We start from the raw sequence: 16,556 nt of genomic DNA, 5'->3' as shown, positions 1-16,556 counted from the left end.
TGTTAGTAAGTTACTAAGTTATTGAGTTTCCTTCTTCATGTACAGGTGTGAACAAAGTTTGGCCACATCTGGGGAAAAAATCTACAAAAAGTGTCATTTTCCCACAAAGCGGCCAAACAACAGATATTTTCATTTTCTCTGACTCATCCAATTGATCAGCACAGACACTAATGTCATTATGAGAATCTTTAGAAATACCAACCTCTCTTTTAATTTGGAGGGTGAGGGGTATCAGTCAAATCAGTGAACTACAGGAGCCCGTCAGGAAAAAAAACATTGATGAAACGTCAAATGACCAAATAAAAATTCTCACCTAAGTAAAAATGACTTTATGACAAACCATCAAAATTAAAACAAAGTCTTTCGTAGTTTTGACTTGAAGTCTGAATATTTTTCAAACTTTGGACTTAACATTTCATATATTTTATTTTTACCTTTTGTCCTGGTTGATTCTTCCTCGGCTGCTGTAAAACATGGTTGGAAATGTAAAAAAACAATACAAGCATGTAGTTATTCCACGTTTGAGGTTTTAGAATAGACCCAGTCTCTTGTGAACATGCAGTAAACGATGTAAACCTCTTCATGAGAGGAAACGTGGTCTTAAAAGACATAACGTTTTCTGAATTAACTAAATTAATGTTTAGTAAAAATCGGGTTGATCCATGATCCTCCGTCCTTCAGTCACTGCTGAATATTCTGTGAATAATCACGACACAGACCTTCTGCCTGTTTTTTCTCCACTAACTTTTATTAAAACTTTACGTAAAGCAACAGATTTTACAAGTCGAGCAGTTTGATTCTATTCTGACCCCGAGACACTGACCTCAGATCAGTGCCTCCAACACAAACAAGGGGAGAAAACCTGACGCAGAATCATAGGAACCGGATCCTGGATCTTCAGTCAACATGTGAACACTGCTGCCGGTCTGAAACCACCCGAGCTCTTTATTGGTCCACGCTACGAGTTTCATTTCACCGGCTGAACTGTGCGAATGTGTCATTGGTCTACACAGGAAAACTGAGTGAGTCTAAACTCCAACAGACAACAAGAGGAACTACCAACGGTTTACAGTACGTTACCTTCAGGAGGAGATTGATCTGTGAAATCGTGACAGAGACAGCACTGTGAGCTTTACAAGGAGCAGTCCCACATTTTAGGAAACCCTGTCCTCCAGAGCCAGACAACAACAGATCAGTTTCATCTCAGTTAGTTTCTGTTGTTTTTATGAACAAGAATTCCCCTGAAGAGCAAAAACCAACACTGAATTCATCCTGCTAATAGGAGGAGCAGAACACTACCGCCTTCATCATACCTGAAGATGATATCTCCTAATGTTTCATTAAGATTTCCCTTCATTGGAACAAAGGGTGGATCCCAAACCTTCTGGCTTGTGATAAAGAAGCAAAGGTTCCTTCTGTTTATGGATTATAACCCACTCAACATACATACAGTGATTATTTGAGTAACTTTAAAGAGGAAAGACTATCCTGTAATTAACATTTAGAGGAATGTCTGAAAAATACATTTAATTTTATGTAGCAAGTGTTTTTTCTTGTTCTGATCATTGTCTCAAGAAGCTTTAGATCAGTGGTTCCCTTTTTTCTTTAACTTGTCTGTTTGTTTTGAGCAGTTTGATGAAACAGTGACTTTCTCCTCAGATTGTTTCATTTGAATCAGTTCAAGATGCCCAAAAGATAAAAAAGGAAAAGCAAAGTTTAAGAGAAAAGTCTGGAAAATAAACCGAACTCTGTGTATAGGAGTTCATATTTTTCTAATTTCCTACATGACTAAATGTCTTCCAACCCTTCCAGTCCAGACCTCTCAGGAATCCCTGCCTTCCATTTATCTTGGAACCACTAAACTAAAGGAACACAAGTATGGGACAGATGTGTCCACATATTTATGACCATATAGTGCCAGTAGCCTTTGCCTCCCTGCCAGAGCTCCACTGTCCAAACGCCATGAAACACAGCTAAGAAGCAAACTGTTGCTCTGGATGAGTTATTCTGTCATTATGATTTAGTTTACTGTGAAGAACCTGATTGACTCAGACAAACAAACTGATTATAAGAACATGTTTGGTTTCTGTCTTTGCACCAGTTTATGAGGAATAAATCAGCTACCGACAGTAAAACAACCAAACAGGCTCCTGTGTAGAAGGACTGCAACGGTTCCCCAAAATCCAATTTGACATCTTTAAATTCTTCAACAGTCCAAAACCAAAATATATTTACATTATCTATTCTACAAGAAAAAAGAAACACAAGCAGAAAATATTTAACATTTCTGCTTGAAAAATCAGTTTTCTGTTGATCAATTATTCAACTACATCACAGATAATACTTGTTAGCAGGATAAATTAAGTGTTGGGTTTTTATCATCAGGAATTTGCTGATGATACTGAAAAGATAAAATAACACCACCAGCCTGATCCTGTAAAAGGAGGCTGAACAGATCCAGGACCTGTTTCTGTGCTGGATCAAGAGAGATGAAACCTTTATCCGTCTGTAAGATCCGACTCTGAAGACGAGGGTTTCAGAAAACGTCAGCCTGGTCTTTTGAACAGGTGAAGGTCAGTGTTTTTAAAAGTCTCAAGTCTGTCAGCGCGAGTCTCTCTCTCGCCCTTTTCCAGCTGCCTTCCCGCCACACAGTCGGGTCAGCTCCTACTCAAAGTTAAAATCGTACTCAAAGTCCAGAGAGGTCATGTCAGGGGGGAGGCCCAGCGTTTCAGGGGTGATCTCCATCTCCTGAGAGCCCCCCTCTTCTTGCAGTGACCCAGAACCAGGGTCTGACGTGTCTAGTCCCTTTGGATCTGAAGCTGCTGATTCAGAATCCCCTGAAGTCATGTCAGATTCTGGCTCCGACTGGTTCTGCTGTTGCTGCTGCTGCCGCCGGGTCTGGTATCTGGTTTGGGATCGAGTTTGTCGGACAGGGCGGGCAGCAGGGGATGCTTTCTTTGTTGGAGTTGTCTTGCCTCTTGTTTTGGGCCCCGGTTTGGGTTCAGGTTCCGGAGCTGGGTCAAGATGAGACTGAGTGCCCTGGTCTGGTTGGGGTTTGGATTGTGGCTCTGTTTGGATTTGGAGAGGAAGTTTGGGCTGGCACTGAGTTTCAGGTGTTGGTTCTGGCTCAGTTTGTGGGGTGATATGGGATTCCGATTTAGAAGTCGAGGACTGGTTTTGGGTTTCACTCTGAACCGCTGACTGAGCTTGCGGAGTCAGTTTTGGTTGAACTGTCTGTGAAGTCGTTTCAGGGGTTGGAGCTGGGGTAGACTGCATGGACCAAACTGAAGCTATTTGAATTTCTGAATGGGATTGTGGAGTTGATGGGGGACTCTTTGAGTCTGGTTGTGGTTGTGGTTGTGGTTGTGGAGCTGTGTGGACCTGAGTTGGAGGTTGGGATTGGGATTGGGTTTGGACTGGAGGGTGAAGTTGGGGTTTTGGTGCTTGCGGGGCTGGAGGTGTACTTTTATTGGAACTACTACTGGAGTCTGTTGCTGGTTTGGTGATTGAAGAGGAACCTGACTGGCTTGTGCTGCTGTAGAAGATGCCGAATAATTCCTGGGCTTTGGCCGCAGCCAGGTTACTCTTTAGTTTCTCAGACTTCTGAGCTCCCTCACTCATGTTCATGAAAGGGGGAGGTTTGACAAACACTGTACGGGTCTGCTCACTCTCCGGGACGCCAGGAGCTGCAACATCAGACACTATCTTTATCATTGCTGGTTGTGTGGGTTTAGCCACAGATGGCGGAGGTTTTCCTTCTGAGGCTGCAGGCTTAGCCTCAGATGGTATAGGCTTTACCTCATCTGAGGCTGGTTTTGAAACTGGTGGTGCAGGTTTAACATCTATTGGTGCAAGTCTGGACACTGGTGGTGGAGGTTTGGCCTGAAATGGCTCTGGTCTAGACACCGGAGGAGCAGGTTTAACCTCAAATGGTGCAAGTCTAGACACTGGCGGTGGAGGTTTAGCCTCAAATGGCTCTGGTCTAGACATTGGTGGCGAAGGTTTCACTTCAAATGGTGCAGGTATAGATGCCAGCGGTGGAGGTTTAGCCTCTGAAGGCCCTGGTCTAGACACTGCCGGGGTAGGCATAGCCTCACACGGTTCGGGTCCACCAACTGGAGGCACAGGTTTTGTTTCCAGCAGTGCGTTCTGAGCATTTAGAGCCTTTGTGAGACCGTCAGAAAGCGTTGGGGATATTAAACTTGTGTTTTGGGGTCTGATAGAGAGGAAGGTATTCAGAGGCGCAGGTTTACCCATCATGGTTGTTTTCCTCAGGACTGCAGCAGGTGCTGGGAGATTGGGCCTGATCCTTCCCCGGTTGGCACCATTGGACACCCAGGGAGAAGGAGGCATGTTGTGCTGGCCCCCCAGTTTATGGGCGATCTCCTTAGCAACAGCCATTGACTTTGCAAAAGAATCCTCCACAGAGACTGGCTGCTGCTGGCTTGCAGCGGCTTCGTCTTCCTTGATGAACTCAGCGGCCACTTTCTCAGCCACCTTCGCCAACATGTTCTCCTTCTTCTTCCACGTGAACTTTCCAAATGAAGTGGTCGGCAGCGCAGGAACTGGCTTTCCGGCTTCCAGGCTCTGTTTGCGGAGCTTGGCCCTCATGGCCGGACTGGGTCCACAAAGGACTTTGGGAGGGTCATAGGGCTTGGGCGGAGGTTCAGGCTTAATGACCTCTGGTTTCCCTGTTGGTTTGCCTGGGTCAGGCTTTTTAAAACCTTCCCTCTCAGCCTTAGGTTTCCCTTCATCTCGTTCTCTGTCATATTTGGATCTGAATTCTGAATGTTTACCGTATTTATACTTGTCCTCATCATTTCTTGGGCCATATTTAGGGCGGTCATCATATCTGTCATCATCATCTCTGCGATATCGGTACCGATACTCCTCGTCTCTGTTGTATTTGTATCGGTCACCCCTCTCTTCTTCCTCTTTACTGTAGCGGTACTTATCATCCTTTTTGCTGTATTTACAATTTTCATCCTCATCTTTCTTGCTGTAAGAAGGTCGCTCCTCTTCCATGCTTTTGACACTTTTACTATCCTCCCCCATCTTGCTATGCTTCAGCCTTTCCTCCCCATCCTCCTTTTTAACTTTAGACTTCTCCTCTTTCTGAGAAGCATCATCATCTTCCTTCTTTTTCTCCTTGTCCTTTTTCTCCTTTTTGTGTTTGCTCTTTTCATCCTTGTCTTTGCTGCCTTTCTCGTCGTCTTCGTGTTTGCGTTTCTTGCCGCTCGTCTCTGAAGACAGTCCTGCCTGACGGTCGAGGTTCCTCCTCTGTTCATACAGTGGATTCTCGTACATTTGTTTCTGGTGAATGTGGCATCAAAACAGAGAGACAAGAAACCATTAAGAAAATATATGAACAGCCTGACATACAAACTCTTCCAATTAAAGCTGAGCCTCTAAAAGACATAACAGCAACAGTAAAAGAAAAGTAAAAGATGTTTGGGGTCATATTACAGTGTAAAATACATGTGTCACCATTTTTTAAAAAACACAAATATTAATATTAGTATTGGTGTCAGAAGTCCAGTACTGGTTGGGGTCTGCTTTCTACCTAAATCTAAAATGAGATAGTGGAAATATGTTCTCTATCCCACTTCTGCACACCCGTCCTCAGTCGTTTCTAAACAGGAAACCTGTCTATTAAACCCAAACTTAATGGACATACTATATTGTCTTTGCGCAGTATCTGAACCCTAACACACAAACTCTCCAGTCGCTCAAAAGTCTAGAGTTCCCTGATGACGTGAACGCAGCAAGGTGGACAGCTCTAACTTCACCACATTCTGTCTCCATCAACTGGTGGCCCGCCCGCAATAATATAGTAGTAATAAATAGTTCCTGACAGTGAGACTCCCATCTTAAAATGTCCAACTTTACAGCAGAAATAAACATGTTTACAGCCTGGTACAAAAACTGTTTTGGTCTCTAGAGCTAATTTCCTCCTTCATGACACCTTTATATAACTCACCTGTTTACATTTTATTAAGGACTAAAGTTATGGAGGATTGTGGGCATGGCTTCTTTAAGTAACAGGTGGGTGACAGGTGGGCAGGTGCCCCTCCTTTTTGATCATATTTGGATTAGCTGTGAGTTAGGGACGGAGTCAGACACTGCCAAGATGGTGACGGTGGATCAGCTCACTCTGAGCTTCAGAAACCTGTGGGTGATGTCACAGAGGCAACGTTCATCTTTATTTGGATCTTTGATAGTTTCTTCAACACACACTGCTGTTTAGTTTTGTCTTTATTTAAAGCTAAAGCTTTTTTATTTCCATTGTACTTGGATGGAGGCTGAAACCTGGACAAAACAAAAACTATCAAACTGGAGAAATATGTTTTTTCCTTTGGTAATTTGGGTCAACTGCCCCTATAACACCTCCTTCACCTGGCCGCAGGTGGTGGTGTGTTAAATCTTTGTGTGTTTGTGTTGGTTCTTCATCGCCACATCAAATACCTTGTACTTCTCGTTGTGAGCGTGCGTGGTGACGTGCTCTTCTGCACAGATGGCGTCTCCGTAAAACTCTTTACACAGCAGACAGAAGAATCCTCTGACGGGCAGCAGGAACTCCGACCCTGCAGCAAAACACACGAACCACAGCTTAAACCCACAGGCGGAGATAAAATAAACTGTCAATCATGTTTACCTGGTGGACGTCTCCATGTTCAGTACCTGTCAGGACAGGAGAGGGTCAGACAGGTGACAGCTGATTATCACATATGTAAATAAATAAATGGATGGTGAAGAGTTGGGAGGTAACAGGTGGAAAAGTGTTGTAGCTGCTCAGTGACATCACGGTTACTGTGGAAACGGGAGCATTAAGACAAACGTTTGGGGGGGGGGGGGCAGAAGAACCTGCACCAAGCAGCTACAGCACTTTCCCAAAGGTTACCGCAGGTCGTTACATTCACAGCTGCCTTCGTTTGAGGATGACACATGAAAACAAATGAATTGACATCAGAGTTGTGGAAAGGAAGTCTCCTCTGGTCCCAGTCTTTGTCACTCTGTTAGCTTTTATTAAGAGACACAGAAACTGCAGCAGAGATCCAGACTGAGCTCCACCTGGAAGCAGAAGACGGCTAACAACATTCAGCAGCTCACACATCAGGGTCATAGGAAGAAGAAGAAGCATTACGATGAGTTTTCAGGGACGTGATGAATGTGCAGCTCGAGTACCTTTAGCTGGTTTTGTCAGTTTCTCTTCCGGCAACATGTTCTTGATGATTTTGGTGGGAGTGGAGGCCCAGGGCCGGTCGTACGGGTCCAGAGTCTGAGACAAGGAAAGAGAAGTGATGTAACAGGGACACATACACGAAGGTGCGTCCAGGTGTGAATATCAAACCGACTCTTTCCAAAACAAGAAATGTGATCAATTAAATTTATAAAAGGATCTTAAAGGAATTAAAAGTTGACATTTATACACAAAGATATTTTTGGAAATTGTTGTGAAAAATAAAAGCAGCAGCAGTGAACAAACCTTTCGGTGCGTTTTGCTGTGCAAATGCGTGAAAAAATCAAACATGGAACCAGAGGTGACGTTACAGTTTTTGCACCAGTGGTTTCCTGCGTCATAGTATTCAAACGGCTCCGGGGGCGGCGTCGGAGGAGGGGCGCTGACCGGCGGCTTGACGGGGGACGCTCTCGACGATGACGGCGCTGCCGCTGAGGTCTGCTAAAAGAAACAAAGATGGAGGAGAGTCAATGCGGCAGGGAAAGCTCAGCAGTCAGGATTCAGTCAGACAGAAACGAGCTCCAGCTTTAAAACTCAGCTCCACAAAATCTGGAAATGAAAAAGTTTCTTACCGTCAGAGATTCCAGCTTCGAGGTCAACGTGTGTTTTGAGAGAAAATGCGGCCGACGCTTTTATATGATACCGATAATAACGTCTAACTGGCTTTAAAGTTTACGCTTCATTTACCTTCGAGATCTTAAAGAACGAACAAATACACAAAGTCTAAATTCACCCGTTTTACTTTCTAAATAAAACTTTCTGATAACATCAAACACACAAGGAACACGAACATCTATCTACGTTCAGGACAAGATCCAACAATCTTGTCGTTTCCAACATTTACTGAATGAACAGACTCGTGATTTTTACTTGAATGATCAAACATCGATTCTTAAAATCCACTGATGGATCTTTGCCCGTTTCCTCAGCCACATGTTGTGTGTGCAGTTGTTACCTGTTGTGCTTCAGTCAGAGCTGCATGATGTGTAAAATGTAAAATGGACTTATTACAACGAGCACAAAGAGGTTAAAGGTGAGAGATGATCCAGTAGCTGCTCTGAATCACTGAGACCTGGACATTTAAAGTTTCCAGGGAAAATGAATCTTTGTATTTTGCTGTTTTTTCTTAATAAACATAAAACTTTCATCAATTAAACTCAACACTTCCTGCACAGATGTTTCACATTAAAAGCCCCCCCCCCCCAACAGAGATACTGGTGTGAAACTTGTGTTCAGGACATTTTGAGTTTCACTGACGGCAGGTTGAAGAAATGTCAAAGTAGGAGCGACAGAATTAATAACTGTAGTTGTTCTGAGGAAATGAAACAACTCCGCCGTTATTATTTCAGACTCGGATTCTGAGCTGACCGGACGAACAAACAACAATAAACCACAAACATGAAGGGACTAAAATAATAAAGAAGCATCGAGTTCAGACGCGACAGATGAAAATTTTGTCCGTATAAATAAACTTCATGAGGTTAGTAAACGTCCTGTTTGTTAAAGCAGCTGCTTCTTACAGTAACAGATGATTTTAATCTGGTTTGTTTCCATCATAAATAAATAAATGGATCATATCTGACACCTGAAATCAGCTGAAGAAAACTAATTAATAAAGTTTTTATCTTCATGATATTTACGTACATTGTTAAAATCTAAAAACAATCAACTGAAAATCTGGTTTTATTAAAGTAAATAAATGAATAAATACTGATAAATTCATGGTTATATTAGAGTAATGTTCCCTAGCTATGAACAACAGTAATACTTTCTGTATCAGTGTTACCTCCTCTGCAGGTGTTTGTACCTTTGACGTGGAGCTGCTGGACGCCTGCTGCTCCTCAGGACTCCTCTCCGCTTCCTGTTTCTTCTTCTCTGATGGCGCAACTGTTGATGGCGTCTCGCTCTCCTGGTCCTCAGCGGGTTTGCTGGCCCTGCGGGGCCGGTCGGACGGGCTGAGGCCGAGGATGAGCGCCACCTTGTCGATCTCATTGCGTTTCTTCTCGGCGGCCTCGTGCTCTTTGCGGAGGTTGGAGATCTGGGTCATGACCTCCTCCTGCAGGTGACTGATCTCCTGCAGCAGCGGGTCTTTGTGGCCCCCCTTCTCCCGGCGCTTCTTCCTCAGGAGCTCGCCTGGAAAAACAACACAGGACGTTTGTTTCATCAGTCGGGTGTGGAGTCCCTCAGGGGTCGTCTCAGACTGCTGGGTCACATTATGCAGATGATACACAGATTTATGTCTCTGATGATCAAGAATTATTCCTCAGCCACCAAAGACTGGACGTCTCTTTCTTTCCTCCACCTGAACCCGGAGAAAGACGAGTTTGACGCTGCAGTTTATTATTTATTGGTCCTGTTGACACCAGGTTACTAAACTCACCCAGGCCTGTTTTCTTCAACTAAAAAATATCACAGATATCTGATCGATCTCGTCTTCCACTAAACTCACATTTCAGCACATCCGTCGGTTTTGAATTCACAGTTCGGTTTGTTTTTGTTACAGTGAAAACCAAAGAAAGAAAAATAATTATTTTAATTTACTATGAATTTAACTTGTGAAGATGAAGGTGTGATGGTGAACCTGTGAACTTGGCAGCATGACTGAAGTGATGTGAAGCATCACGTCAACATGGAGTCTCAGAGGAAAGTTTCAACATCAGGTGGATCCATGAGGAAGTTAGAGAGGTGTTCCTAACAAAGTGATCAGTGAGGGTGACTCTTTCAGAAACAGTCTCATAGAGACAGAGACAGATGTTTCTGAGACCTGGGCATATAAACCTAAACCACCTGAGTGGACAGGGACAGGTGGAGGGAGGAGTCAACAACATGAACTCACCTTGTTGCTTCCTGAGTCTCTCCAGCTCCTTCATCAGATACTCCTTCTTCTTCATCCTGATCTCTCTCTCCTGCTTCAGCTTCTCTCTCTCCTCCAGAACCTGAACACAGAAACAGTTGAGTTGAGCTCACCTGTCGACAGGTACCTGCTTTACCTGGAGGTTCGGTCTGTTTCACTGTGATGCTCCAGGTGTCAAACCTTTTGTTTCTGGCTCTCGTTGTTCTGCTCCTCAGACACTTTCCTGTCGTGGATGCTGATCTTAGAGATTCCCTTCTCTCCGTCCTGAACACACGATTTCCCCAAAGCTACAGAGAGACGACCAGGAATCAGTTTTACAACCCAAACCCCAGATATGTATGAATATACTGTACACACACACACACACACACACACACACACATACATACACACACACACATACATACATACATACATACATACATACATATATATATATATATATACATACACACACACACACACACACCACACACACACACACATATACACACACACACACACACACACACACACACACACACACACACACACACACGACACCATCAACATTCAGATCTTAAACAGAAATAAACTCTTCAACCAGCAAGAATCACTTTATAAAAAGTGGAATATTCCTTTTATCATCAATCATCCTGATCAGACTGACCTTTGACCCCCAGCTCAGGGGGCGGTTTGTTGTAGGGCTGTTTGTACGGCAGAGTGGGGGGGAACTCGTCAGTCTGGGGGGGCAAGGTCATGCGAGGGGGCGGGTACATGGGCGGCCACTGCTGGGGCATGTAGGGCAGGTAGTTTCCGAACTGGCCGTAACCCGGCGGGGGGTAGTTCGGGGCCATCATGCCATGGACCTGTGCGGGGGGGTAGGTGGGTATGGGCACCCCGGGGTGAGGGGGGAGGTTGTTGGGGTTGGGGGTCTGTGGCGGGAGGTGTGGCGGCGGCTCTTTGTGCAGCGGCGGTGTGGCGTCGCTCCGCTCCACCTTCGTCTCCTTCACGTCTCTGTCTTTGTGGGATTTGGGCGGAGCTGATTTGTTGCAGCTGTCGTCGCTGCTCCAGCTGCTCCTCCGGGTGCCGCCCCTGCTGCGACTCCTGCTGCTGCTGCTGCTGGAGCTGCCACTGTGGCTCCGCCTCCTGCGGCCCCGACTGCCATCGGAGCTGCCGGAGGAGTACCGTCTGCACCGTGTGGGTGTCTTCGGAGGCGGCTTGTTTCCGTGGAGACGCTCCTTGGTCCTGGCGGCCATCTTGGTGATCTCGGCGACCCCCAGGTCCAGGCCGATGGTCTTCAGCAGGTCCTGGATCTTCTCGTACTCCTCCAGCGCCTGGCGCTCGCTCTCCTCCAGCGGCTCCGTGCCGGGCGGGAAGGCGGGGTTCGGCACCTGGACCGTGATCTTCTGGTCTGGGCTGATGGTGGGTCGGCTCACGTACCTCGTGTCCACCTCCCCCATGGAGGAAGAGGCGGGGAGGTGAGGCGAGGCCCCTGGAGGGAGGCCGTAGGTCTGACCAATCACGGCTTTGGGAGGGGGATAGTCTCCGTACAGCACCTCCTCCGTCACGTCTCCGTACAGATCCAGGCCATGATGTCGGACCGGCTCGGACGCCGGCGGCGGTTTGGGCTCCTCAGAGTCTCCGTACAGGAACTTCTCCTCGTCGTCGATGTCGTCCATAGCCTTCGTCGTCTGAGCCTTGTGCCCCGACCCCGCCTCCCCCAGCAGGTTCAGGATCTCTTTGATCTCGGCGTCGAGGCCGGCGCGGTTAGCCATCTGCGGGTCGGACCGGAGCTCCGACAGCATGGACGCCACCGCGTGAGGCTCCATGCCTTTCACCGCCAGCAGCAGCTGGTCGGCCACATGGGAGAAGTTGGAGCCCTCCAGAGCTCTGGGAGAGTCGATGCTCTGAAACACAGCACAGAGAAACAGAGAGGAGTGACGCCTCTGTACCACAGTTCATCAGCATTTACAGGGTTAAAGATTCATCTCAGCTGAATAAAGTTACAGCTTCAAACTTCATCAAACACAAAGAGACTGAAACTGGAGACACAGACAGATGTGAGTGTCTCCACAGCTGTGGACCGTCTCCTTGGACTGTCCTCCAAAGTTTCTACTTTAGTAAAACACAAACGAAGACAAACTGATCGACTCGACTCTGTCTTTACTCAGATTTTTCAGGATGTAAACAAACTTTTCTACAAACTTCTGGTTTCTTGTGTTTAGACATTTTAAATCTTCGTTCTTCTGTTGAACATTGATTTGTTATTGGCTGGCTGAGGCAGCAGCAGTGAGTGTATTTTTCGTCGTACCCGTAGCGACGGCGAGTCCTCGGAGTCGTTGCGTTTCTTCAGGATGGATTTTGTCGGCAGACTCAGCATCTCCTCCAGCTCCTTTCTGCGTCGTGCCATCTTCAGCTCTTTAAACTCCTTCCTGGATTTCTCGTCGCTGTCGTTTCCGCTGCTCGAGCTCGAGCTGCTGCTAGCGCTGCGGCTCCTCTGTCTGCTCTTACTGCGGGCGTGACTCGCCACTTTGCTGAAGCTCCGCCCCCGGCTTCTCCCCCTTGATCTAGATCTGGACCTGGACCTGGACTTAGATCTAGACCTGCTGCGGGGGCGACTCTTGCTCCTTGCCCGGCTCTTGCTCCGGCCCCGACTCTTGGCCCGGCTCCTGTCTGGACTCCGGCTCTTGCTCCGGCCCCGACTCTTGGCCCGGCTCCGATCCGGACTCCGGCTCTTACTCCGGCCCCGACTCTTGGCCCGGCTCCTGTCCAGGCTCCGGCTCTTGCTCCGTCCCCGACTCTTGGCCCGGCTCCTGTCCGGGCTCCGGCTCTGGCTGCGGGGCCGGCTCTTGCTCCGACCCCGACTCTTAGCCCGGCTCCGGTCCAGACTGCGGTCTCGACTCCGGCCCCTGCTCCGGCTCCGCTCGTACTCAGGTCGGGCAGGATACTCTCTGTGAGGAAAGACCAGCGTCAGGTGACTGAAATTAAAACCAGGGACTGACAGGATCTGAATTTAGCAGGTAGAGTTGGTGTTTTCACATGTACCTGTCATGATGCCGTGAAGGGGCGGGGCCAGATGTTCCAGTCATATCATTGCCAACAGTGATGACCAGATTATGGTCGAGGGGAATGGCCCCACGTGGTGACGGAGATCTCTGCAACAAATATCATTTAAAAAATGTAAAAAATCAAACTTGCAACAAACGCGATTTCATGAACCTTCTACAACATTAAAATAAATCATTAAATCATAAAGAAATGACAAAATGATAAAATGATGTTCCCTGCAGCACCTTCTTGGTTTAGGTTGGGCTCACCTCAGCTACACCACTATTAAATTAATTTAAATTGAAATTAAATTTAAAAAAAAAAAACGAACACAATGAATTTAATTTAAAAAAAAGATAAACTGTCAATAATAAAGTAAAGTGTCTGTAACTTTGTCAATTATATTACAAACACAACCCCGGAAATGACCTTTGTTATTATCAAAGCCGGAAATACGTCCGTGATTGTTCATTGATGAGAACCACAGACGAACTCCGTTCATAACTGACAATTAAATAATCCAATAAAACAAAGTCACTCAACATTATTACAACACCTTGAAAAAAAGATAAAAGTTTTCTTTAAATCGGCAACTTTAAAAACCGCAAAACGAGCATCTGTCACCGCGAAACACCGACTTTTAGAATCTGTTTTCTGTGCTAGCTGAGCGTTAGCTAGCTGAGCGTTAGCTAGCTGAGCGTTAGCTAGCTGAGCGTTAGCTAGCTGAGCGTTAGCTAGCTGAGCGTTAGCTAGCACAGTGTACTAGAGTTTAGAAACTTAAAACGGGACAGATAATTAGGTGGTAAAATTAAACTTTTATGGATTTAAGTTCACTCAGGAAAATGTGAGGAACATTTAATAATGAGCTCCACAGTTATCACAGTAGAAACACGGTGTGATAAACTGCCAGTTTTCTTAATGGAGTTTGGTTTTCAGATAATAAACGATGCACACAGAGAGAATGACGTCAGCTGGCTGCAACTATGATGCATTATGCAGAAACACAAACACCAATAAAATACATCCGGTTCATTTTAATCAGACCCTGTTTTTAGACCGGCTGACCCACCTCTCTCGGCGGACCACCGGCCCAGTACTCCCCGCCTCGGTGATTCCCTGACCCGGGGGAAGGGTACCTCCTGCGCGGCGGGGAGCGGCGGTAGGAGTCCGGGGGAGCATGGTCGTGGTAGCCGTGGTGGTAGGGAGGCCTGGGCCGGCTCCTGTCGTCTCTGTAGTCCGGTGCCGGGTAGGGCCTCGGAGGCCGCGGTCCTCGGCCTTCGAAGGGCGGCGGGTAGCCTCCTCTCGGCGGAGGCCGACCACGGTACATCTCCTCCTGCAGAGATTCTCCGCCTCCCCGCGGTCAACCAGCGGATGTTTCCAGCGTTTATTCAATGCAAACCAGAGACCTGCAGGCAGTTCACTGTCTGTGTGAACCTACTGCTCAAATATCTGATATATAAAACAAAACAAACTGATTTCCAGCGCGATGCTCTGTGCATGCATACGGACCACTTCTTCTTCTACTGTCAGAAATAAACAGACAGGACTGAACGAGCTGGTGCCCCCTGCAGGAACAACACGGTATAACACATGTTCAGAGGGTCAGTGGCCCCTGGACCAGAGTCTCTGTGTGACTGAACAGCTGTTGTTGGAAAGTCAGTGAGTGTTTGGGTCTGAAGGTCTGGTTCTGATGTCGGAGGGTTTCTGCTGACACGTTGGATCATCCTCTGAGGATTTTAAAGTTTTAAAGTTAGATTTGGTCTAAAGGGTCGAGTTTGTTCCAAATATCTCTGAAGTTTGGATTCATTTTAAATTTCCTCATGATTTTCACTTTGTTTGTATGATCTTGAAGTTAATCTTAATTTTACCACCCGCGAACCTAATATTCTGTTTTAAATCCAATGTGGTGGAAGAACATAACATTATTCATGGCTTCAACAAATAATATATTTTTTAGCTGGTTTAGAACAAAATTATTCAATCCAGCTAGAATTCAAAGTAATCTCAGATAAATTCATTTTAGATTAGTTTCAGGTTAATACTTATCATGTTTAAATTGACTTCAGCTGAGAAAGACTGAACAATAGTTACAACAAAACATTTTCAACTTTATTCTAGAAAAATTAAAGTACTCACACAAACATTTATAAAATATCAGATGTTTTCTTTGCTAAAAATGGTTCCCTTCGGGGCGTCGAGCTCAGTTGGATGAGCATCCGCCCCATGTGTAGAGGCTTCAGTCCTCGCTGCAGTCGGCCCCGGTTCGGGTCCCTTTGCTGCATGTCATTCCCCCTCTCTCTGCCTCCCCATCTCCTGACTCTCTCTACTGCACTGTAAATAAAGGCACAAAAAGCCTGAAAATATATATATAAAAAAAAAAAAATGGTTCCCTTCAAAGTGGTGAATATATTTTACAAATACATTGAATAAATAAAATTGACATGTTCGAGAAATCGTCTGTGACCTTGTCTGTTTGTCAAGCGGCCACACGTGAGGCTCCGATCCCAAGCTTGAGAACCTCTCCTCCACTCAAAACACACACCTCCGTGTTGTCTTTACTGACATGAACCGTTTTCATAAGGGTTCAGTTTAATTTCCAGTTTGTGATGTGAAGTTTTCAACAGCTGGAAAATCTTTGAGCTTCATTCACAGAATATCAGACGTTGTGAACTTTTCAATGTGACACAACTGATTGAAAACGACAACAAACAGCACGAAAGACGAATTTTTGTTCATTTTAGAGAATTTTTATTGAATAAAAAGTGATTTCAGTATCAGACAATAGAAAAGTATTTACATCGTTTCTCATTCTCAACATCCAAATATGCAGATCAACTGAAATCTGAACGTGCCCGAGATAATCATCGCCAAAAGTATGTGGACGGACATGTGACATAACCTGTGACAGTTGATTACATTACTCCGATACTGTAACAGTAGGGCTGTAATGTTTATTCAGTTAATGAGTCATCAAAAATTCATTAGCAGCTGTTATTGATCGTCAATATATCGTTAAATGCCAAAGATTTGTTGTTTCTAGATACTCAGATTTGAGGATTTTAAGCATTTTTTTGTGATAGTTAACTTTGTGCCGCTGAATAAAACTAACTATAGAAACAGATCATCCCGGGCTGAAGGAAAATTTAACATTTAGACAGAATTAATTGATTAACTGATAATGGAAATAACAGTGGCTTATTTTGACTCATCGACTTCTACAGTTCAGTAGCTGTAAAGAAAGTAGCTTCAGTCTTCCTGCAGGTCTGTGCCCAGGTGAACATCCTCTGTTGTAACACCTGACCATGCAGCATCACCTGCTGTAAAATATTAATGAGTGGAGGCTGTTACATAAAAATGAAATATATTAAGTACGTGAACGGCACAATCCATAGACCCTTAATTCAAATCAAGGTGTGCATATTTACATATGAA

General features: G+C 45.5%; 1 protein-coding gene across 2 annotated transcripts; it reads right to left on the bottom strand.

Annotated features, from left to right (window-relative positions):
* Positions 1–727: 727 nt before the first annotated feature.
* On the bottom strand, positions 728–14,639 carry znf318 (zinc finger protein 318). Of its 2 annotated transcripts, none has more exons than XM_023395660.2 (11): positions 14,194–14,639; positions 13,122–13,231; positions 12,388–13,027; positions 10,744–11,983; positions 10,275–10,381; positions 10,077–10,176; positions 9,048–9,373; positions 7,487–7,681; positions 7,186–7,279; positions 6,466–6,584; positions 728–5,313 (listed from the first exon to the last, which is right to left on the bottom strand). In XM_023395660.2, exons 1-11 carry the CDS (start codon positions 14,449–14,451, stop codon positions 2,665–2,667), a joined length of 5,838 nt encoding a protein of 1,945 aa, XP_023251428.1. In that variant the 5' UTR covers positions 14,452–14,639; the 3' UTR covers positions 728–2,664. The 2 variants fall into 2 exon arrangements, with proteins under 2 accessions (XP_023251428.1, XP_087027021.1); XM_087170895.1 differs by having other exon boundaries at positions 7,487–7,678.
* Positions 14,640–16,556: the final 1,917 nt, after the last annotated feature.

Source organism: Seriola lalandi, unplaced genomic scaffold (assembly GCF_002814215.2).
Source record: "Seriola lalandi dorsalis isolate HSWRI2012SDOR001 ecotype SW California unplaced genomic scaffold, Sedor1 jcf7180002054967, whole genome shotgun sequence".
Lineage (NCBI taxonomy): Eukaryota > Metazoa > Chordata > Actinopteri > Carangiformes > Carangidae > Seriola > Seriola lalandi.
Note: the sequence above shows the minus strand (reverse complement) of the source record. Positions and strands in the feature narration are given on the sequence as shown.

What these genes read in the sequence shown, in the direction of transcription:
- znf318 (XM_023395660.2), bottom strand. Translation starts at nt 14,451, where the DNA reads ATGTACCGTGGTCGGCCTCCGCCGAGAGGAGGCTACCCGCCGCCCTTC. An exon ending in CCTTCACGGCATCATGACAG is followed by an intron (nt 13,028 to 13,121) that starts GTACATGTGAAA and finishes CTTTCCTCACAG; the next exon opens with AGAGTATCCTGCCCGACCTG. An exon ending in GAGACTCAGGAAGCAACAAG is followed by an intron (nt 9,374 to 10,076) that starts GTGAGTTCATGT and finishes TTGTTTTTCCAG; the next exon opens with GCGAGCTCCTGAGGAAGAAG.